General features: G+C 37.6%; 1 protein-coding gene across 2 annotated transcripts in view; it reads right to left on the bottom strand.

The window, feature by feature from the left end:
* The window catches only part of AKT3 (AKT serine/threonine kinase 3), a 151,709-nt gene that overhangs the window by 35,053 nt on the left and 91,766 nt on the right, over window positions 1-24,890 (bottom strand). For both annotated transcript variants that reach the window (XM_050972224.1, XM_030236574.2), the window contains exons 5-10: window positions 24,416-24,560; window positions 17,843-17,974; window positions 13,955-14,020; window positions 12,334-12,402; window positions 5,231-5,353; window positions 3,281-3,409 (exon numbers count right to left, since the gene is read on the bottom strand). In XM_050972224.1, coding sequence (XP_050828181.1) covers window positions 3,281-3,409; window positions 5,231-5,353; window positions 12,334-12,402; window positions 13,955-14,020; window positions 17,843-17,974; window positions 24,416-24,560 — 664 coding nt within the window. The remainder of the gene's footprint in view (window positions 1-3,280; window positions 3,410-5,230; window positions 5,354-12,333; window positions 12,403-13,954; window positions 14,021-17,842; window positions 17,975-24,415; window positions 24,561-24,890) is intronic.

Genomic DNA, 24,890 nt, shown 5'->3' with positions numbered 1-24,890 from the left:
TTAATTTTCTTTAGACCATAGAAAACTGGTGGTGGAAAACAAGGAAGGGCTAGGAGATGGGGATGCACCTATGGACTACTTAGCCAGATGCCCTGCACACCCTGAACAGCTCAGAGTGTGGGGAAGGTACACATTAACGTCCATATGGGTTCCACAAATGATAAATCAGTGGTGATCCAAAATTCTATCTCCACAGATGCAAATTGACTCTACCCTGGCAAGTTCATTACAGTTTTTTTTTCTGTGGCACATCGTCCATTTGAGCTCTGCATGGACAGGGGCATTTTTCTGGATCTTCTAATTATCTACACAGTCAGTGTCAGGTCCTATATGAGAGGTCAGGCCCTATCAATGTGAGATGAAAGAGTCTTTTCAGCAGAGGTCTATGGTCTCAGAAAGAGAAGGTCTGTGAGGAAAATGCAGCAACAGGTCAGCTTATTTACTGATCAAGAATAATTCTGAAGTTGCCCTGGATAATAATTCTGCATCAATACCTTTACCTCAGAGACTGTCATGCAAGGAGGAAATATACCTTCATCTGTCTTAGCTAATTCCCTGCTTCCCTCTCTTACTGTTGGAAGCATCTGCAACCTCCTTTTTGCAAAAAGATGGAATAGTGAGCAGGACTCTATGCCTCAAACAATGGTGCAAAAGGCATTGGGAAAACCAAGTTTGTAACTGAAACCACAACTACCACCAAAAAAAAACCCACTTAAGTCAGTTTTGAGGCTGGCTAGAGTTTCCCATCAGTGAAATATTCCTGGTCAGCTGCCTCCTGGGGTGGTAGGCAGCAGTTCCAGGCTGCCCCTGTGAGTTACACAGTCCACTGTTCTAGTGTTCTCTATCAGCAGCCAGAAAGTACATGGGAAACGGAACTAAAAACCTGAAGAAGGGATGCATCCATCACAGCTGCCACAGATGAAAAAAAAAAGGATGCAAAGATATTATTAAAAGGACAGATGATGAATAGATTTCTCCATATAATTGCAGAAATTAGCCTCTAAAGCTGCCTTTAAACTTACCAGGCAAAACATAAGTATATGCTGCCATTTGTCTTGGGATAGACAGGCAGGAATTCAGCATGGTAACAAGATTAAAGTCCAGCCGTAACATCAGGCTCTCATGTTCTGAAGTTTGCCACAAGGTAGTAAATCTTTGGCACCTGAAAATGATTTCTGTGGCCTGAACTGCAAAGAGAAGTGATTTTTGAGCATTGGTTCTCTGAAGCAAGCTCACAAACAGACTGGAGGACCCAGGCTCCCGATGGTCCCTTTATCAGTGAGCTGCCCTGACAAAAATAAATACAATTGTCTCTGGTGAGCAGCAATCCTCCCAAAGGTGTATAGTCTTCTCATGCCATATCAGTAACCTTCCTAGGTTGCTTGCTCAAAACCCTTTATCTCTCAGGGAAAAGGGAATGAGCTCCCTTGTTCCCAAGGTTAATGAAGAATCAATTTCCTTCAAGACAGATTTTTACAGGACAGGTCTCCAAAATAACTCATAATGGGAGGTAGAGCAGAGCAGTGGGGCTTCTAGAGAATAGAAGAGCAAACTGGATCAAGTAACTCGTGCTGAGGGTCTAAAACCAAGTTTGATGAAAGAGAGCTAACACCTTTTCAAATGAGTCAAGGATGATAGTACCTGATGTATGAAGAGAAAGTTAGTGGCTCCTAAAAATACTGATGTTTCCTTAACTGTTGGAGAAAGAACATATCAAAATATCTTGCTATCATCCAAAATGGATTCAGTAACTCTACCTATCATATTCACTTACAGACAAGTATTAGCAGTTTCAATTTCCTCTGTGATTGCAAACTGAAAGGGACTTTAAGAGATTTAGAAAGATTCTCAAACCCCATACCTAGCCATCCTAAAATCTTGATTTCCAGACAGCACCATCCAGAAGGTGATGTGTACCTGTTTGTTTGACATTCCTTAATTTCAAGGTTTAGAATAAAAAACAAAATGCAATCAGAATTGCTTGTTGAAACAGGCTCCAGGGCTTGTGGCTGCTACTCAGGATTCATTAAGTGGCTGCTGAAAGTATGAGAATAAAGACCTATGGCTAATCAGTGCCTCCTCCCTTCCAGCTAAGGCAGGTTGTTCTTCAAAGGCAATATGCAGTAACAAGACTTCTACTGTGGTGGACAGTTGCTGCAAGAGATGGGAATTTCCCCTGGAAACTCCTTAAAACTTTCCTCAACGAAATGGTAGAACTGAAGGGCCTTTTAAAATCTTTTAGCTTGACTAGAAAGTCATATCTCAGTATGAGGTGTGCACTATGTCAATTAGAAATCTTGAATGCTGACAAGAGTGGAAATAAGGGCTAATTCAAGAGGGCTAATTCAGCATCCACAGAATCCTTAGCATGAAGTAAAAAATTAGGCTGTCTTTCATATGGGTACTGGAGCTGTATTTGGCAGCCCCTGAGGAGAGGCAGAGAGACATTTCTGAGCACCACAGTCAGTACTGTTGACTGAAGCCAGGCAGGGCCAAAACACAATCTTGGTGGTGCTTCCCTTGCCTTTTTTCAGCAGGCACCAGAGGCAGAGCTGTCAGCACTAACAATACTGGAGCAGATCATTTGGATGACTCGAGTTTCCACAACAGACTCTCAAGTGGCCAAACCAGAGCTCCAATCAAAGTTCCTGCAAGGGGAACCAAAGCAATGTCTTCATGTCCATCTTTTTATCAATCCTTAAGGAGTGTGAAGCTTGGCACTCTGAGTCCCAGCTAATGGCAAAGATGGGGTGCCATACTCTGGGATGCCACTTCTGCTCACATACTAGGGAACAGCCGGTTTTGGTGCCCACCTCAACCAGTTCTGGGGTTGACACACTCAACTGCTTTTAGCAGAAGTATCTAAAATTTCAACTCCCTCTCCCTGCAACCGGGGAATTCAGATAAAACCCATCCAACTCAGTACTTTCCTATTCCCCCTCGCCTCCACTGAGGCTATATAAATGCTAGTTATACAGCTCAGTTAAGGAGGATCATATGTTCCAAGTGACAGACAGATGGAAGATTATTTTTGAAGAAATCATTGGAAGATAAAAACTTTAACAGAGAAAGGCAAACATAAGAAGGAAAATGCACGTTAGAGGCCTTTTTAAACACTAAGAAGCAGAGCATCAATATATATACAACCACCACAAAGAATAGCAGCATATTCCATTCTGAATAAAAGCTACAGAGTACTAATCAGGCAGACTGTCAATCTAAAATTAAATGGAAAAGAAACATTTTATACAGGATTATAAGAAAATATTCTAAATCATACCTCAGGTGCCAGGTATTCTGGAGTACCACAGAATGTTTTCATAGTTGCTGCATCTGTGATTCCTTCTTTGCAAAGTCCAAAATCTGTAATTTTTATGTGTCCGTCTTTATCCAACATTAGATTTTCTAACTGTGTGTTGGGAAGAAAAATATTCCCTTAGTATTTCTTAACAGGACAGATAGATGCATTACATCAATTTTTGTAAAGAAAGAGTTATTCCTTGAAAAGAATGTAATTATTTTGTAATTTTAAAAAATACAGCATCTACCACATTACAGCATGTAACAGTGTCTACTGCCACACGAGTTACATAATTAGTTAATACTTAAATAGAGTTTACAATAGTAAATCACAGGTCAGTGACTTCAGAGGTTTCCTTTGGTCTAACACGACAGCCACTGATCAAGATACCTTTTACTTTTTATACTGTCATGAAACAGCCTGTATCCATAAATCCTTAAAATACCTCCAACTTCCAGAACCTTTTCAATAATAGACAGAATTAGGGATAGGGCAGCTACTGATAAAAACACCCCTGAGGTAAATTCCTCCTTGTCTTAAGGAGGAATTTCTTAAGGAGGACATTTCTTAAATTGTGAATTTACACCTCTGCATGCTTTGCATTGCTTTTTAAATATATGATCCTTTCTTTGAAATGTGAAACCATTCAGAATAATGGCTAATATCACTTTCCCAAAAGGTTTCAATTAGCTGTACTTAAAATACAGATAGAACTGAAACCAAGGAAAACATTCTGAACAACTTTCCTCTACAGAAACTGGTTTGGTTTTTTACTAATTATAAGGCATGTAGTGAAAACACTGACATAGAACAATCATAGCTCTGTCATTCTAAGTCTGCATAAAGCCTGAAATACTATCAAAAGTATAGATTTCCTATTGAGTCTAAGCATGTTACAAAGAAAATGCAAAGTAGACAACATGAAAAATAGAAGAATAATGATGTCAAATTCCTCTTTCTTTGTTATTTAGAATTTAAATAAAAAACTATTACCTATCATTCACTGACCAGACAATTCTATATTTTCCCAGGATTTCACAGCATTTCACATTATTACAACAGATTCTGCTACAAAGGGGGAGCCCAATATTTTTTTTTTCTGTTGCCTCCCTGAGCAGAACTTGCCCACTATTGCCTTCTCCTGGGTTTCTGTACAAAGGTTTGCATGAATGAATTCCACTATTGTGCAAGTACACCAGGAAAGCACAAGTTCCTGTATATGAAATTAAAGGATTGACACAGAAATAAAACTGTCTTATCATGGAATTTAGAGTTCCTCTTACACAAGTTAGAAAATGTTCCTGTTGAAAACAGAGGTTATTTTTCCATATAACATGGTCATAGTGTATAACAGAGTAACTGGATATGCTGGCAAATCTACAACAAACTACATTCCAATAACAGGAATCTTTCCCAAGACACAAAAGACAAAATAATTTTTAAATCAACGCTGAAATAAATTCTTCTTCTGTTGAAGTACTCTGAATTCTTTTAAATGTTTCCAATGCATACAGAAACACCTGGTTGCTGAGATAAAGGAATGCAGTCACATTGTCCCAATTCACCACTTCCCTCGTTTTGGGACACTGAGAATTGTATTTGTGACTTGTGCTGAAATCTAAGTTAAGTTATGAGTAACGGGGCAGGGGTAGGAAGGATGAGGATCAGAAGTTTAAATCTCCTTCAAGTGCTGCTATTATGGTATCCTGTTTCATTTTATAATCAAATCAAAGTCAGGGAATGTACCCATCTAGAGATTACTATATCAAACAACTTCCTCCAGCACACACAGAACTTAAAATTGAACACAGATTTTTTTTTTTCCCCATTAACTCTGAAAGGTGCAACTTTATAATTACTTTGTGTTTGTCCCCATAGTCTCTGCAAAAACAAAAATTTGATTACTTTTTTTCCTTTCTTTTTTTTTACCTTGAGATCACGGTACACAATCTTCCCAGAATGCAGATAGTCCAGGGCAGAGACAATTTCTGCACCATAGAAGCGTGTGCGGTCCTCTGAGAACACCCGCTCTCTCGACAAATGGAAAAACAGCTGCAGGGTAAACAGCAGGGACAGGATTGTAATAATTACTGATTTAGTGGGGGAAATTAACACAAACATAAAACACCTCTCATCACCATATTGTGATGATAGATAGTGTACTCTCAGTGGACACTCAGCACTCTTAGACAGCAGCTGGCTTATCTTTTCCAGGTTTCCAAAGGGAGAAAGCGAGCTGTTAAATCAGCGTTTTAATCAATATACCAATCTTGTTTAAGGCATTCTGCTTGCTACTCATTTAACCTTCAGTTACCAGAGGAAAAAAAAAAAAAAAAAGAAAAAGTATGCAACAACACCATTCTGTACTTCTCCCTCTGCTACTTCCTCAGATTTTGCTTTAAGCCACTGAGAAATATCACTGAAATGCATAGATTTCGGTTCTGCCTCATGACTTTCAGTGCTTTAGTAACTTTTCTTTGAACTGAAAAAGGTCTAGTTCTTCAAAAGCCTTGGACTGAACAGCGAACTGGCATTTTACAAACCATACATTCACATGCTAGCAGTAGTAGTCACTAGAAAAAGCAAATCAACAATGCTGAGGTCTTATAAAAACAAATCCATGTATTTTGTGTATTTCTTTGCTACAATGTAAACATTGGTTCGGGCATTTTGTCTCTTCTTTAATACTTTTGAAGGAACAGCACTTTAAAGGCACTTTAAAGTCTTTCAGCAAAAAATAATAGTCATGCATTGCCAGTAATTTCAGCTGCAATGAAAAGGTGTAAGATAAATCTCTGTATGGCTGTCAGTATCTTCCCTCAGAACCTGGAACAACATCTAAAAAAGCACATTTTAGCTGTTCAATTCAGATGCTTTCTGAAGTAGTGAGTTTTAATTATTGTTGAAGGCAAGTTTGGGTGATTCCTCAAGCAAAGATTAGTGAGTATATTTCTGTATTCTCCTTAAGACCAGATCAGCCATGTTACAATATTTTTGGCTTCACCACAGGAGCTAACAATCAACAAAACAGAAATAAATCATTTATAAATTAAACACAGACAGTGAAATCCACAACAGCTTTGCATGCAGGCTTGGGTTTGTTTTTTTTTCACTGTTTTAAGTATCACGTAGATGAGAACCATGAAATGACAAGGTAGGTTAAAAATTACCCAAAAGCTAACCAGTAAAAAAAAAAAAAAAAACCCAGTGATGTGCCTAATCTGTCTTTATCACATCCTACATTATGCCTTTAGAAAAACTACACTATCCACATGGCACAAAACAGTGTAGGAATTACTGCACTGTTTTCAGTGGGTGGGCTTCTGGATGTGGCACTTGGGGATAGGGCTTAGGGGGGATTATGGTGGTGCTTAGTTGATGGCTGGACTAAATAATCTTCAAGGTTCCTTCAAATCTTGATAATTCTGTGACTTCTCAAAACATAATTAAAAAGTCACTGCTATGAACTAGAAGTCAACTTCTTTCCTGATAATTATGATAACTCATAATAGGTTTATCACTTTTGTCTCAGGCTAAACAACATTCCCAGTAAACTGAGCCTTTTGGCAGCATATATGTGTATAAGCAGAGACTTCACAGGATACAGAAACTGCTCTATGATTTAAAGAAAATATTTAAAATGTTGTTCATTGTGTCTGGTTTCCCCACTCAATTTCTTTTCCAGTGCTCAGGACACCCTGTATAAAAGAGGCAAACCTGCATGACAAGGAGGATCTTTATTTTGCAGGTGTGTCTGTGGTTCCTGTTGCTCACCTGTTTAGGCACCAGTCCCAGGTGGGACAGGAGCCCTCTCTGCAGTGACTTGCCCTCTGTACCCATGGCTGCCCAGTGGTCAGTGCAATCACACCAAGTAACCAAGTCTGAATTAATGCCTCCTGCATTAGCAAACTGGGAAAAGATCAAGTCCATCTCCCAGTTTGTGTGCTCCTTTCCACACATTGCTGCAGCATTTAAATAGAAAACAAATACTGCTAAGTAGAATTTCATTCACATAAAGCAAAATACAAAATTTAGGCAATTTAGGCCTTTATATCTGTTTTGTGGTCTCTCATAAATAATAAGCTAGTGCTACTATTTTTTAAGTGTTTTTTGTTTTGATGGATTAAAAGTAATTAAAACTACAGATCAACACACTCTGAAAATTTGTAACTCCCAGTTACTCCTACATTTCATTTCTATTCCATAGGAGTATTACAATTTTCTGTTTGAAAGAGACTAATGCAGTAGCTGAACAGCAGCCTTAGAAAATTCTAAAACTTCAGGATACTTGTCACCAACATTTTTGTTTTAGTTTCCATTTAAAGTGTCCCAAGTCTGAATCTAAAAGTTGACAGCCTGACAATTAACATACAAAAAAATTACTTTCTTTAGTGTTTATTTCCAACAAGATCATTGATATTAATTAAAAACATCAACTTCAAAGTAAAATGACCAGCTAGAAACAACTAACAGCAGTTGTGTTTGTCAAGGAAACTGTGAGCTTCTGAGTCAGCTTATTTTAATGTATATGTGACACCCCAGTCACTCTTCCTCACATTATTATAGCACCTAACAGAGCTGTCACCAAACCATACTTGCTAGTTTTGAATGAAGAATGTACATTTAGATATAAAAAATGCACATTAAAAGCACATTCATACACTCAGATATATGCTAAAGATATTAAGCAGATTCTAAAATTTTAATAGGGAAAGCAGGGAGATTACAGGGGGATTACAGCATAATTTTCAGCTAATTAATTAGATGGTTCACTATTTCAGAATAATTCTGCCACTGTGTTCTATTTACAATTGTCAGAACAGGAAGATTATATTTATTAAGTCAAAGAAGAAATGTGATGGAAGGTTAAAAAAGGTTTCCGAGATTTTCACTATTTATTGACTTACAGTTATTAAATATGTGCTGTAAAATCACTGGAATTGCAATAGAAATAGCTTTGGCACAAAGAAAGCCATTTTGCACATAACATTTTTGATGGCATACACGAGGGTGCTATTGTTACAGTGAGGACTGGAGCTCCAAATTTCTTGCTATGCCTTTAAAAACTGAACAACAATGCTCTCATGGGGTTTTTCCTAATAAAAAAACTAGATGGAAAAATTTAAACAAAGATCAAATATAGAAGTATATTCAGCTGCAAATCCAAGCATACCAAATATATAAAAGACACAACCTTGTATTAATTGATATGTTAAAGGTGTACACACACTTGTGACCTACTTAGCATGTTGTAAGTTGAATGTCTGGCTCTCGCTGCTGTGTACTGGGTTTGTTCAGCTCTGCATTTTATATTTGAATGTTGATTTTGTAAAGCACTTGCATTAGCAACCTTGAAACTTCAAATTATTTATTTATTGTTTCAGACTTTGTGCTGCTTCTTGGCACATTCTATACCCAAAGAAATATAGCACCCTTACCATGGACTATCATAATTTAGGGCTAAGGAACATTCTCTTGTTTTTTTATTTTTTGTTAAGTAGGTTGTAAATCCTCTGTCTTTTTCTTTGTATTTTTCTAGACAGTAATAGCACTTGTTCAATTACAACAAGCCATTTAGTTCTCTCCTGCCTAATGAATTGAAGTAAGAGCTGTGCAACAAAAATGCCAAGAGGAACAGAGATTCGGAACTCTTATGTAGAGAAGCATCTGAACAAATTTTAGGGTCTAATTTTATTATACACATAATTACCAATTACATTTGTTACAAAGTACAAAATCTGGAATAATCCTTAAATGCAGAGTGAGGAAGTTAATCAACTTATTAGTCAGCTGAATCAGGGTTCTCTGCAGAGTAATGTATGTAATAGATTTAATTCCTAAAATATTTTCCACCTGTAAGCAAAATACTGGAAATAGAAATTGGGAATCATACACTCCAGAAGTATTCCCCAAAAATAAAGAGCCATTTGGCCAACTCAGTTAAGCCAGATGAATATTTGTTTTCTTGAAAGCTAATTTCAATTTCTTAATGCTACTTTAACATAAGTCCCTCAGTAAAACAAAGGTGTTGAAAAGGAATTACAGTGGCAGACACATCCTCTAGCTGTACACTGCAGCATAGGCTATGATCAATGGACATTGGTAAACATTTCACCCATGGAGTCTAAAAGCAAAACCAAATGAAGACAAAATAAAGCTTTGGCCCACAATTATTTCATTACATGCACAATGCCGAGTGTGCATTCGGCAGCAGGAAAAACGTTCTCAGTATAACAAAAAATTATTCAATATCTCCATCTGAATAATCTGTTTGGGAAAAAAATCCTCTAATGGTCTTCTTTAGTATATTAAAGTAGAAATGTGCTGGGGGCTTTTTTAATGGAATCCAAAGGACTTTACTGTAATGCTTTGTACACTGTTAAAGAGCACACACATAGACCAGTAAAACTGCTGCAGTTGCATTTTCATTATAACATGTTCTCTTATTAACTAAGCCAAACTAACTTGAAGTTACATAGGCAAGTTAAGGCAAAGATAAATTGTTACTATTGTAGAGGGATATTAACTTCACTGTGGATCTAGATTTTTAGTAGATATAAAGGATTCTTGCTTACAGTCATTTAACACAACTACTTCTCCTCCAGTATGAAGTTCTGTGCCCCTTTCCTTTACTGTTTTCTTTTCTAGCTGTAGAAAGAGGAAGCAAAGACTCCTATTGTTGACCACAGTTTTTTTTACTGTACTAGGGCAGAAGCCTAAATGGTGGAGCTTTCTTGCTTTCACCTGAGTAGGAGACGAGAATATTTACACAAACTTCCGAGAACTCCTTCATGAGGAGAACTGCCTAGATATTAGGCAGTTTCCTTTCTCCTGAAAGACATAATCCATGAAAATTCCCAACAAATTGATTCAGGCACAACAGTATACCTAAAAAGAAATATGTGATCGAAAGGAATTTTAAACAGAAACACATTGAAGGTAGCACAGCACTGGAGAGAATCAAAAGCAACATGGTACACCTACAGTCAATTTCCCAGTGGAAGGGCATAGTTACAAGATGAATTTTCAACACCTTGAACAGTCAGAATATATAGGGAAATGTAACTTCCTTGAAACACAAACGGAACAGTAGATAGAGGAAGCAAAAGAAAAAAGTCTGCATATCATTTAAGCTAAAATGCTGGCTAAACTTTGAGCAACTTACTTTCAGTGACTCTGAGTTAATAATAAGGCTATTTTTACAAATATGAAATCCTCTGTATTTTTTGGAAGACACTGACTAAAGTCTGAAATTCACAAGAAAATTTGGTAAGATTAAAGACTTTCCTATTAAAAAAGGCAGTTTGTCCAACTTACTACTCCAGATCTCTAGTCAAAGAGAAGCACGTAGGCAAATCCAGAGATTTTCCTCAAAGAATACTGCCTACTCCCAAAAGAACATTCTTTCCCACTGTGGCAAAACTTCAGAGTTAGCTTCGTTGAATTAGAGAACATCAGCAAAGGGCATGAGCAACACTGACAAACAGCAGCACCACACCTGGAAGAAAGTATCCCAGTGCTGGCACCAGTACATTGTAATTGCAATCCCCAAAGCAAAGGCAGGCTGCCACCCACAAAGCCATGACACACAACACTTGCTGTTGTAGCCATGAAGTTGCAGAGAAATGCAGAGAAATGCAACTGACCAAACTACAATTGACCAAAATACAGCCAGAGCATCCTCAGTCATAAGAAAGGAGTTGAAAACATCCTTTGTGGGCTCTGCTCTGCATTCAAACAGGATGGACAAAAAGACAAATAGCTACGTTCAACTTTCAAACTGTCTTCCCAGAGATTACAGAAATGCAGTAAGATCTTACACAGAGGAAAACCATGAAGAATTAGCTAGTTTAGAAAACAATACTTAAAATTTATTGCAGACACCACTGGCTTAATATTGGTGATGCAAATTCAATGTCAAATAAGCCAGCTGAGTGTCCAAGAGAAGGCTGTTATCCCTTTACTGCCGAGGGACATTTTTGTATCTGGTTCAACACCTGTGATGTGCAGAATTGGGTTTATACATTGAGTTAAACAAGCCATCCTCCCAAATGAGAGCCCTGTAGCACCATATTTAGGCATGGCTGGTATGGCCAAGGACAAGTTGGGATCCAATGGGCTGCAGACATTGGAATTATAGCTAAGCAGTTTTATTGCAGGAGAAGACAGCTAAAACATTATGCAAAGCATTGCATATCATGCCACAGCAATTCCTGAATGAAGAAAGAGTCTTTTAATTAAAAAAATAAAAAAAACTCCTAGTGGAAAAACTCAGTCCTTTAACATTATCATGAAGCATACAGTTGACAAAATAAGGAAAATCCCTCCGTTGATATTGTAACAAGACACAGTCTGAATAGCAAACAGAATCTAAAAGGTAGATAAAAGCCCTCTTCTTTGATTGCAGTTCTCTAATTCCATTTGCTAGGTATCATTTTTGATATTTCATTCTTTAGTAAGCAGCTGGAGGACAGCAATGGCTTCAAAGCTAACAACACTCTAAGAAGCTCAGCGCTTTAGTGGAATTTTCCAGAGTACCCAGCAACTGAAGTGGAGACAAGCAATGAAAAACATGAATGCTCCACTCATTCCCAGTAGATATTTGTAATAGTTACAGCAAAGAGAGCACACATCTCGTATTAAGACAAAAGTAACACTTGTCAATATTATTTTTGCTGGTTTACACTGGATTATGACCGTTTCATGCCAGAACATGTGATAATATGCTTAAATAAAAAGAACAATAAGCAAGTATATGTAATTATTTCTCTAGCATTAAATTATCTCTCACTATACAGAAGTCTAATTTTTCCAGAAGAGGAAATAGTTTTGACAGAAAAGTTATAAAAACATGTCAACTTTTTTTTTCTTAATAAAACAGTTCAATTTTCTTTTAAAAAGCCCTTTAATGATACTAGAAAGCAAAAAATGATACTAGAAAGCAAAAAAAGCAAGGAAAAAATATATCTTGAAAAGTGTAATGCAAAGACAGCCTTACTGTTACAGGTGCAGAACATCTTTCTTAAACTTACCTCTCCTCCGTTAACATACTCCATCACAAAACACAAACGATCCTTTGTCTGGAAGGAATACTTCAAGGACTTGCAAAGAAAACAGCAAAATCAAACCAATTATCATCTTATATTAACCCAATGTCTTGCACTTAAACTGGAACAAAATTTTATCCTTCTAAGTAGAAAATTCTGATTTTGGCAAGAACTTTATGAGTAATTAAACATGTAACTCTTTATCTGGAGCTTGAGATGAATTAAAACAAAAACTTTCAAGTGTTTCTTCACCTGTTCTACATGTTCACTGATATGAAAACATCATGCTTATTACAAGAAAGTATTTAATGGGTACTAAAACACACAATTTCATACAATACCAGCTATTTGCACTCACTGTACTTTATGATGTCCACTTCCACAGTGCCCATGAAGAGAGAGATTATCATGTTCTTTTTCATTTATCCCAAACGAAATTTTAAAAGTCATCTTAACATCCAGCATGCTTTCATTTCCAAAGCAAGGACTCTCTAGCTTCATATTATGGAATGTTAAGGATGCTAAGTGCCAAATTAATATATTAATTTCCATATAATTTTAAAGTTGCAACAGATGTTATGATCTTAATTAAAAATTTTATCAATGTTGACTTATCAATGATACCACAGAAAATCCATGGACGAACACTTGGCCTAAAAGAAAGGAAATGCAGTAGAACTCTATGTGACTAAACTGCACATCTCAATACAGAACTTGCTGAAGAGTAACAGAAAGATAAGAAGATACAACTGCAGTACCACTGCTGCATTTTTTGATGCGAGGTACCCCTGCGCCTGCTTCCCATTATACTCCACCTCAAGAAACATTACAGGACCTCTTTCCTCTTTACTGAATTTCCGAGGATATTTTGGCCTGCCAATGTAAATGCAAAACCTCTGCTTTGCAAAAAAGGTAAGTTTTTCTAAATAGGAAACCTTCCATGCTACACTTTGAAATTTAATACCAAAAAAAAAAATTCCCTGGCTCAAAAAGCATGTTCATTATATTTTGAAATATAGGGAGCTATTTTTTAATATATTCCCAAACAAGAGGTATCAGAATTGCTTCTACAGAAGATAGTCACCTGCAAAATTAAATCAATTAATTGTAATTTGTCATGAGTCTCAAAATTTTCATCTTTCCAGTCTTTTCCTTCTATTAAATATTAACCATATGAAGACAAAGGTAGTGGGGTTTGAGTTTTGTGGCTCTATAAGCTACTTATTTTGAACAAATAAAATAGTTTTTTTATTGTTTTACTGAATTTTTAATTAAATTTTCTAAGTAAAAAATACATGCACTTCTGTGAAATTAATAACTTTTATTTTAAAAGTGTTCATATACAAAAACTGCGAAAATATTGCACAATGGTTACACATTTCTACAATTAAATTTATTTTCAGTACAGAAAAGCTTTACAAATTTATTAGAAATTTTATTTCTGAATTCTTAATTACATATCCTGATTAAGGATATCATAAGCACCAGATAGCTACTGATTGTTTACAAATCATCATGAGAAAGAATTCAAAATTTGTAAAGTATGTTCATAATGGATGTTAAATATTACCTGCTAATGTACTTCAAACTAGTTCCCAATACTTACTGTTAAAAAAGGGTGTCTGGTGTTTTTCAATACTCTGCTTTCTGTAAGAGTGTGAGCCACTTCATCCTGTGAAATAAAGAGGAGAAGAAATAGGTCTGAATTAAGATATAATATTGTTATTTAATTAATTATAAGGAAAATGCCAACATTTTCAGAAAAAAAAAAAGAAAGAGAAAGCTACAGTACGGTTTTGAAAAATGAATAAATCTTCACATTTTTGAGGAAATATTTGACAAAAATCCGATTTAACTTATTTTATTTGGTTTTCTTATTTTCTTGTTTTAAAACGAAGTCTTCACACTCAATTCAGAGAAGAAAGAAATTATAATATTGGATTTGATAGCTTAAAAACACAGTCATCACAACTTCACAGCTCTGGTATGAATCACCTGAACAATGTATCTACAGCGAGACTAAACCAATGTGCGAGACGTGCACACACAGAGTAAATGACAGGCAAATATAAAACCCACTCTCATCCAGCCAAGTGTTAAATCAAGTTTGGTTTTCTGGTTTTAAACTTTCACTTGGTTTGCTGTTGGTTTTGTTTTTATCCACTCAAGCTGTCCTTAGGAGCCCAGTGGTGAGCAGTGCTCCTCTGACCTGGCTGAGCATCCTTAAGGACATCGGCCTCATCCTTGGGAATGGGAGAGGACCACACAACCCCCAACTCATTTCCAGCCACAATTTGGAAAAGTGGCACTTTGGAGAGAGACAGGGACACTCTCCTGTCTGTGAGCCCGAATGGGGAAGACAAAAATGAGCTCCATACAAAAGTGAGAGAAGGAAACTGAGCAGTTGCTTCCTGGCAAGCTCATCCATGTTTGTTCCCTGCTCCCTCCACGGGCCCTGTCCCCAGCCCCTGGGGTGGGCACCATGCAGGGGCAGAGAAGGAGCCTGGGGGGTGCCAGCAAAGCGCCAGGGGCACGGCTGTCACAGCAGAGCTGTGCAGAGAGCAGAGCTGGCCAGGGCTGAGGGACCAGCACAGCGGGCAGAGCTCGCCCTGAGCTCCAGCACGAGCAGCTCCTGAGGGATAGGGATAGAAAGCACAGCTCTTAGGGGGTCACAGCAGGAATACACAGAATTTTATACAATTCTGCATGCAACACATGCTGGGGATCCCCCTGCCCAGCTGCCAGGGACCAGACCTGAAAGGCCCCAGAGCCACTGGGAGGGTGCAGCCACTTTCTCTAGCACTAAGTGACCACAGAGCTTCATGTTACACTGAACTAAAGACTACCCTGGTGTGACTCAAACTTCTACTGTAAACCTACAGAAGTAAATATATTTAGTCAGAGTACATGATATTATTGCCACAAATAATACCAATATAACATTATTGTACTACACATGTGCTTATCAGACTAAGCTCTGAAGATAAGGTATTATTAAACTGGAAAGTAAACACAGATGTCAGGAGTTTTAAGTAAGACTTTAAAAATTGTCAAAATAGGAAGCTGAACAACAACAACAGAGTCAGTGGTAATAAATTATGATGCCATTTTGCTGAATAGCAGTGCAATAATGCATATATACACTACAATGAAATACAGGGGGAAACACTAAAACAAAAAGGCACATTTCAAGGAGAAAAACAAGCACAAAAGTTTAATTTATCTATTTATTTATTTTTAAACCTCTGTGGTTCACCAGATATATGGCACAAAAAGCTGGCAATGGCCAGTTTTTCTGGAATTGCTCCAGCAGTTTGTAATATTGGTAGTAATTTTCTTGTTAGAGTAGTATTAATCTGTCAGGTAAACAGGATAAACATATTTAGTCTGAACTGGGCAGATGCTATACAGCTGTCAGTGCACCACTCTTCTGCTTCATACTATGCTGGGGGCTTTTATAGAGCTGCTTTTGCACTGGCAGGTAGCAATGGGACAAGAGGGAATAGTCTTAAACTAAAAGGAGAGAGATTTAGATTAAATGCTAAGGAGAAATTCTTTACTGAGAGTGGTCAGACACTGGGAACAGATTGCCCAGAGCAACTGCAGATGTCCCATCCCTGGAGGTGTTCAAGGCCAGGTTGGATGGGGCTTTCAGCAACCTGGTCTAGTGGAATGTGCCCCTGCCCACAGCAGGGGGATTGGAACATGATTATCCTTTAGGTGCCTTCCAACCAAAGCCATTCTGTGATTCTAGAGTGTACATTATATTATTTACATGCTGAATTGGGACTGCAGATCTATTCCAGTGACCCTATCCCTAGCACGGATCTCCAGAGCTAAATGCTATTGATAAATCCCCGTAGGATGTTCACAGCCTGACTGGGCTAAACTCAAACAGCTCCATCTCTGATTTCTTCAAAATTTCTCTACCTTTATACATACTTCTATGAACAAGATTTTTTTGCTCATCTCAGACAAAGCTTCCCAATAATCAGCTTTAATCAATTCTAAAAAGTCAGTGATATTGTAGCGGGCAACAAAGTAATTAGAAAACCCCTAAAATTTAAAAATCTGTTTGGTATTGGTAGAAAGAAACTAGCTGAAATGCTTTGAAGGCTGGAAGGATACCAGCCAGCAGCTGCAGAAAAGGATCCCCAGATGCTAGGGGTGAGAGAACACTGGTCAAGGATGTCAGGCTGGAGACAGAGGCTCAACATGCAGCAACCAGACAGGCTCTGAGACCCACAGGGCAAACCACAGAGCCTGCTGCCAGGTCTTACAAGGAGGGCCACTGAGGTGCTCCTTCCCATGCAGAATTAGGGCAGTGAAGCAGCAATAGCCTCTGCTCTTTCTGTATCTCCTGACTACAAAGAAGAAAAGGGCACTCTTTGCTGCTGTTAGCCCAAACCATGCACACGCTAACCAGGCTGCCACTGCACACAAGACAGCTGCTGAGGGCAAGTAGAACTCATAGGTCAGTCTCTTCACTGCTGAAGACATAAATTTAAGTCTCTCCCTCTGTAACAGGGCTAGTTGTAATGACACTCAAGGAAATAAAAAATTGTCTTTGAGGTCTCCACTCCTCTGCCAAATTTAATTGCAACTGATCTACACGTTCTAAAGCTATTAGAGAGTGACAGACAATGAACATAGAATGCAAAACACTTGTAAGCCTGTTTTCATAGGTCAATAGGAAAACCATACAAAACTAAAGGAAATTTTAATATTTAATATATGTAAAATAGTATTTACCCATTCACATTCAGTTTTAATGATACTGGTATTGTTAGCCTCAAGCATTCAAAAACATCAGTCAGACCCACATGCCTCGAAACACCTTCATTTACTAATTGGGATTATTGATAATGTTGATAAAGATATGTAGGTTTCTTGTTTTCAACTTCTGTGGAAGTGGGAATCAAAACTTGAGAATTGCTAAAAACAAAGCTCAGAGTAGATGATCTAAACTTAGGCTAGAGAGATATTATGACCACACACAAGAGCCAGTGACACTAATCAAGTTTAAGTGATTGGACAATGCCAGTTTAAACCACAACTCCAGCCATCAGCTTCAGACTTTTCCTGTTTCTCAGAAACTGAAAAAATGGAACTGTTAGTCCCATGCATAGCAGTCTTATACAACACAGCAGGAACAGAGCACAGGCCCATTCAATTAAGTGTGTTTATCTGAATAAACCTGCAAATGACTTCAAAAAAAATGTGAAGGATCCAATATGCCCCACAATGCACTTTTTGTTGTATAAACTCAGATTGCACTATCTTGCTGCCCAGTAAACTCCCTCAGTGTTTTAGCACATTCTAGATTATAAAATAGGGAAAAGACATGCAAAATGGTTATACGTGGTTTTTTTGCATTCTTGTTTTCACATCTATCAAACTAAGTTATTTTCAAAAATCAATACACTTTATGTATTAAATAGTGATTATTCCATTCTTTAAAATGACCCAATACTGAAAATATAAACTTTCTCACCTTTGCAATGATTACTTCTTTTTTCAAAATCTTCATAGCATAGTATTTGCCACTAGCCTTCTCTCGGACCAGGATAACTTTGCCAAACGTGCCTTTGCCCAGTAGTTTTAAGTAGTCAAAATCATTCATTGTCTATAAGGAACAAAGAACAAGGATTAGCAAGACTCAGGTTATCCAGTTCCAATATATAACCAAACAATGTTATCAGTAAAATAAGAACAGTTTACAAAAACAGGCCCAATTCTGTGATAAAGTTTGTAATCACAGAATTGTTGAGGTTGAGAAAGACCTTTAAGATCATCAAGCCCTGCTGTTAACCAAACACTACCAAGACTGCCACTAAACCAGGTCCCTAAATGCCACATCTACATGTCCTCTAAATAGCTACCGGGATGGTGACTCATCATCAAAATTCCCCTCGTCTGGCTATACCGTCCCTTCAGGCAGAAGAGAACAATTTTGCAGAGAACAATAAGGTCCCTTCTGAGACTCTTTCTCAAGGCTAAACATCCCCAGCTTTCCCAGCTGCTCCTCATAAGACTTTGCCCTGGACACTTCACCAGCTCCGTTGCCCCTCTCTGGACACACTACAGCATGGATCAGATCACTGAACTTTCCCCTTGGATTATGGGGGTTTCATTCTCCTTCCCCTCCCTGTCTTCCAGTTTGGGGAGGGGCTGAGTGCCCAGACAACACTGCTCTTGCTGCTTTTCACCAAGGCAAAGAAGGCAGCTAGCTGCTGTCATTAAACCAGCAGGATAAATCATTCAGTAGTACTAATATAATGCTCAAAAGCCAAGTACTGCACACACTTTTATTTTTATAAAGCACACACAGGACAAAGCCTTAGCCTAAAGCAGCATTTCAAGAATGAACCACATTTAAGAAAGTTCATCAACTCCTGCATTACCAGAGACACACAGACATGATGTATCAATGGGTTTTCCACCATACCAATCATTGCACTGATGGCTTTTTTGAAACATACACAATCCTAACTGAAATGTTGTACCTGTAAGACTTCACAGCAGCCTTTCCATTAGAATTAGACTTTTTAAAATTTCAGTACAGATTACAATTACAAGGTATTTACATTAATCAGTCTGGCTCTGAAAAGGAGGAGGGGGCAAGTTTTCATCTATCCTGTGACTCTGCTACTGCCCCAGTTTTGCACAGTAAATCCAAGAGCTGGTTCCATCGACAGACAAATGGAATCTAGTAGGTTTATCAGCTCAACTGGCATGTCACACATGGTAAGAGTATGACCAGATGATCTCAGATCCCAAAGCAGTATAGCCACTTTCTGGAGCCCAAAGTTTTAGTCAATAATCCTCTTACTTTTACAAGTTCATTTCACAGCCAGTTCAGAAGCATCAGCTCTATGGTCTATGCATTAGATGCAAAGATGAGGATGTAGAGAAAAAGCAGAACAATACTGAGAACACAGTGACTGCATAGGGCTGCCTTGAATTGACAGCAGAATTTACTTGGCCAATCACTGTGTGCTTCTACAGCACATCTTTCATTGTGCTGTGTTAGTGGCTTGGTTGCAGCACCACAAAAACATTGACTTTCGCAACTGGAGAAAAGCAGCTACAAATTCTGAAAGGAAATACACTCAATGACCTTTCTTCCTTTGTGAAAAGCACACCTCAAAACATTTTTAAAGAGTAATTATACTCTGAGTCTCAGTATTGCTAAGTTAAATGTACTTGATCCTGTTTTGTGAGAGAAAAAGGTCATCCCTTATCTTTCATCTTCTCAGTGCCTCTTTCTATCATTAGTCATGGCATCAGGCAGTTGTGTTGAATACTGCTGCTCTGGATAAACTTCTGCTTGTATTTTCCACAAGAGAACTAGTACTTTCCTGATCTCTACCAGAAATAACACTGCCTACATATTTCACACACATTCCAGGTGTAGAGGCATTGGGCATATCCCTGGTGTGTGACTGCAAATAGCAGCAGCAAAATATATTCACTTGTGTGAGAGAAAAAAGAGCAAAATTACCTTCTGAAATTATTTATTCCTTTAAGCTCAAGTGCATGATACAATTACTGTGGATCTGACTTTGCTGTTGACGAACTCTGAAAGTAATTTATGCAGTTGTTCACTCAGAGGCAGTTTGCAATGTGCTCACATGCGAGGTCGAACTGAAGTTCCATCAACCACATCAATGCACAATTCCTCAGCTTTTAAATGTTCAACGTGCAACTTCAACTTCGAAGCTGCAAAAGGTCTTCAACGCTCCATTTAACACCTGGATACCCGGGTGTTTCAAAGCTTCATTAAGAAGAAGATGCTTCCCATATATCAATTTTCTAGCTATATCAATAGGAATTAAATCTTTTCCCCATCTAACTGATGATTGGTAGCTTCTAAGCAAACTAACCTTCATGCTCACACAAACATTTTGCAGTGACAGATCTTGCTTTGCTGCTGAAACCACCTCACATCAGGAGGAACAAAACTGCATTTATCCCAGCAAGAAATATGGGTAACAGAGATTTCAAAGGCTTGGTATAGTTTTTACCTAAAGCAAACTCACTTTACACAACTGAGTGTAAAGTTAAAGTTTATTACTACAGACAAATCCTTGAAGAGTCAGCTTTTCCAAAACCTACTCTAATGCGTGGTAACTTGCAGTGCATGATGTGGTATGTGAAGCTGTGATCACTACACTGTGTGGCTCTTCGTTTTCAATCAACTAAAGGTAAGAGTTCTCAATGTACTCAGACTTCTCAGTACTTTGGGAAGTCAGGTTATCTACTCCATGGTTCTGTGACAACCATCAAGCAGAAAACAATTGCCTTTGAGCAAAAGCAGTGAATATCGACAAAAACCCATGAAAAATTAAAAATGCATTCAAAACACAATTCAGGCAGAAGAAGAGTAATTCAGGGCAGAATCCTTCAGTCATAAGTTATCGTGCTCCCTGACAAACAATGGCTGACAGCTTTATTGATAAAAAATACTGAGCTGTGACTGAGTGACTGTGAGCGGAGTGACTGTAACAAGTCACAAATTTATGGCATCACGTGCAGCCTTAGAGGAGTAACTTCTCCAACATTTCTGATTTTCTCTAAGACACTGGAATTGGAGAGTGACCATCAGAGCCTGAATAAAACCAGGGCAGAAAAGCTGCCCTTTGCTCATACACAGAAGGAGGATCTTGGCTCAACTGATTGCAGACATGGATTTGACACTTAGGGCAGCAAGTCAGTCAAATTGAAAGACTGATTTGCCCAAAATTTGCTTACATAATGTTTGGCAAAGCAGCCATGAATCTAGATGCAAGCTCAGTGAAAACAAGTTAAAAATATATGTATATTTATAAGAGAAAGGTAATAGGTTTGCAAGATTTTGAGCCATGGCTCAACAGCACATTATGGCGGTGGTGTTAGTTCTAAGAATAAAGTCTCCTGATGCTCTCATTCCTTAGAAGCTTAGCAGAAGGCTTAGAGATGATACGCAGTGCAGGGTAACTCAAAAAGTCTGCCAAAGAACACAAGACCTTGGGAGATAAAAACACAGATGCCATAGCTAGGGGTGTACTGAAAACTGGTGGAAAAATGGAAATACTTCCTAAACCTGAAGGAAGATGGTAACTTTGGAGGCTCCGTAAGATTGGATTCTTTCTCCTTCATGATTTTCCCTAGGTTTTCATCCCTACTGTACTCCAAGTTTTGAATCTTTTTCTTCATTACATTACTTTTAGGCTTCCTCTGAAAAATCTGTTTTTTATTCATCCTGCATCCTGCAAATCAAACTTGCAAACAAAAAAGCAATGAAGCCACAGGAGACTGCACTAACCAAAAAAGCATGATGTTCAGCTTTCTATAAAACCTTTTTAGTCCCCTAAGGAAATATCTGGTGACCATCTAAACACACTATCCCCTATGGATGATCTGTTCAAAAAATACACCCTAATGTAGGTGTTGAAAATTCCTACCAAAGAAACTAACTTTTTTTTGTTTTAATTGCTGATGTGCACAATTATTAGACCATGTGGAGTTTTCATCTGATTTCATCAGGGGGAAAACTCTACTAAGAAGTAATAGTACAGCAAGAAATAAAAGTAGTTTGCTAAGGATTTTGAGTATCACAAATTCTAGTGATGTGTAAAACTTGAATTGAACATGGACACCATTTTTAAAAATTGGGGAAAAGAAGAGGTGCTTCTGGTTCTTCCAGCTAATCTAAGCAGGGATGTAGCTGTCATGTTTATTCAAATCAAGTTTCACATCCTAAAGGCTGTTTTCTTTTCGCTACCTTTTCAGAGAAGAACAGGCCCAACTCCTCTCTGTCTTGTCTCTTAATCTGATTATGCTCTTCTACTCATATGTATACCATCTGGTGCATGCACAAGCAAAATTCACTGGGCTTAGATGTAAAATCAGGTGACAAAACAAGCTTTTGTCAAAAAAGGACACATTGTGTAAAAATCTCTGAAAGGAAAGAAATCCAATACAAAAAAAAAATCGATAAAAATGCATTAAGTCATTATAACTGAAATGTTTCTGATTACATTAACAACTATGAAAGCTTAAACAACAGCTTTTCAGAGACACTTCTACAAAACAGAAACAGTTTTTAAAAGACCTATTTTTCATAATTTCAATGAAGTTGGAGGCAGTGACAATTCCCTGTCATAATGGTCACTTCACATTTTTTATTCCAAAAACTACTGAGCATCTTTCACTAACATCTTCCAACGGATAGAAATCTGCTGTGGGATTCTGAGTTTTGGCTCTATTGTTTCTAATTTTTTTCTTTTTTTAACATTTATTACCTTTTTATTTATCTTTTTTTTTTTCTAGTTCTGTTATTTTGCTCTGTTATAAGATGCTGAATATCAACATTCTTCATTTCACCTTTGTTTTGAAGAGTTTGCTTTTGGCTGCCAAAGCCATTAAATATTTGCTTTTGGTTGCCAAAGCCATTAAATATTCCGTAGCACTGCCCATACACTGTCCCAGCATATTATTTCAGCATTTCTTAAAGCACAAGTGGCAAGACAGAAACAAAACTGATCCCCCTACCCCTGCTCCCACAACCCCTTTTGCTGTATGGGAAAACACACTGCGCTGTGAACAAGGAGAGCACATTCCAGATAAACTACTTGTCTCAGACAGCACTAATTTTGACACCTGGAAAATGAGTGTTGTTATGCAGTGGTTTTGTACTCCACTAAGAGGATACACAGGCTTGGAACAGTGCTCAGATCTTCACCAGAGCAGACCCAAATCCCTTCCACATAATCACACTGCTTCTCACAAGACTGACACATCTCAAACACCGCCTCTGTCTCGCTGCCACTTATATTTTACCCTGGAGCACAGTCATTAAATATCCATGCCATCAGGCTTGGATAAGCTTAAAGTCATCCTGACAATATATGCAGAGTATTGTTACAGCTCTATATAATTGATTTTACCTTTTTCTGTAGCAGACAAAGGTTAGAAATTTGCATACAATGAAACTGCATAAAAGAACTCTCTCTATTTGGATGGCAAAGTCAAGTTCTTAAAAATTAGGACATGACAGAACTAAAGTAACCTAGGACATCTTTTTTTATATTCTGAAGGGTATAGCTCTCAGCCCTGACTTTTCTACTGTTCTTGCTTCATGTAGCACAACAAAACATGCTCTATTAGTAAATAGAGGAATGTTCACCATTTCCTGTATTGTTCATCACTCAAAGGCATTCAGTTTTGTGAGCTATAAGACTGTTTTGCTCTATCAGCAGATTTATACTTCTTTTTCTACAGGTTTCATTTCTAGCTAGAAAAAGTAAATCCAGTCCTATGTAAACTGGTTATTATTATTTTTTCATGCAATTTTAGTGAATTTCTTGAGTCATATCAACTCTGCATAGTAAATGAGAGACATGAGTTTGAGTAGTACATACAGGACAAAATGGAGACACATGAGCAAACCCTGAGTGGCATCAGATCTTTAAAACAAACTCTTGGCTGTGTGTTTAACCTGTTGATTCTGGAGATGCAACCACAAGTATGTTATAGCCAGCAATGTACATGTCCCTACTTACATCAAAAGCTGTAAAGGACCACAGAAAAACGAAATGCTGTTTTCTCTTACTTCATTGAAAACTAAAGCAAAGTTATTTCCCAAGTTAGCAAAAACCAAGGTCATTAAAAGCCAGATCCTGCTAGCCTTTCTCATGCAAATTACCTAATTTGTACTGGGTATTATTTGCATGAGAAAAGGGGCAAAAGTACTTGTCTTAAGAAAATATTTTATTACCATTCTTCTAAAATAGCAAACAAACAAAAGGATGAAATAATAGTCAAACAATAAGAAGAATGTTAGCATGTGCCTGAATGGTTGAACTTTGTTTTTCAGAAGTGCCATATCAGCTTAACCAATAAACAAAACTGGAGCAGTTCAGCTTCATTGAAATAAATAAGTACTTTGATCTTATAATACAATAAAATTTGTACAACAATTTCAACATAAATTTCAACAATGAAATTTATGTTGAAATACTATTCCTTGCATATTGCTTGACCCAACTAGGCCATTCTCAAAAGTTATTTTTAAGGTCATTACCTTTCTTTTATGATGGGTTGTTGAAGCATCCATCTCTTCTTCTCCTATATTGTCTATCTGAGAAGTTGGACTACAGTTCATCCTCTCCTCTTCTTGCCTCTGAAGTCTGTCTGCTACAGCCTGGATTGCTTCTGTCCATTCTTCCCTATCATGAACAAGCCAACACCTCTATTAGAAACTCATGAAATATAGTGCATAGTTCATCAAGTTTTTCACATGCTACACTGCTTCGATTCTTCTGTTACACAGCGGAAGACTCATACTAATCAATCACTTCAATTTCCTTCCAAATCCTGCATTTTCTTAAAGGGGATGAAGTTTACCAGAAAGAACCACTATATCACTTCAAGAATTAGCAGCTTCTAATTCTGTAAGTATTTTACTAATGGAAACTTGAAAACACTTGTTCCAAGTATAATACACCTGTGAGCATAGGATGTCATCTCTTATGTAATAGTATCTCATAATAATAACA

Source organism: Serinus canaria, chromosome 3 (genome assembly GCF_022539315.1).
Source record: "Serinus canaria isolate serCan28SL12 chromosome 3, serCan2020, whole genome shotgun sequence".
Lineage (NCBI taxonomy): Eukaryota > Metazoa > Chordata > Aves > Passeriformes > Fringillidae > Serinus > Serinus canaria.
Note: the sequence above shows the minus strand (reverse complement) of the source record. Positions and strands in the feature narration are given on the sequence as shown.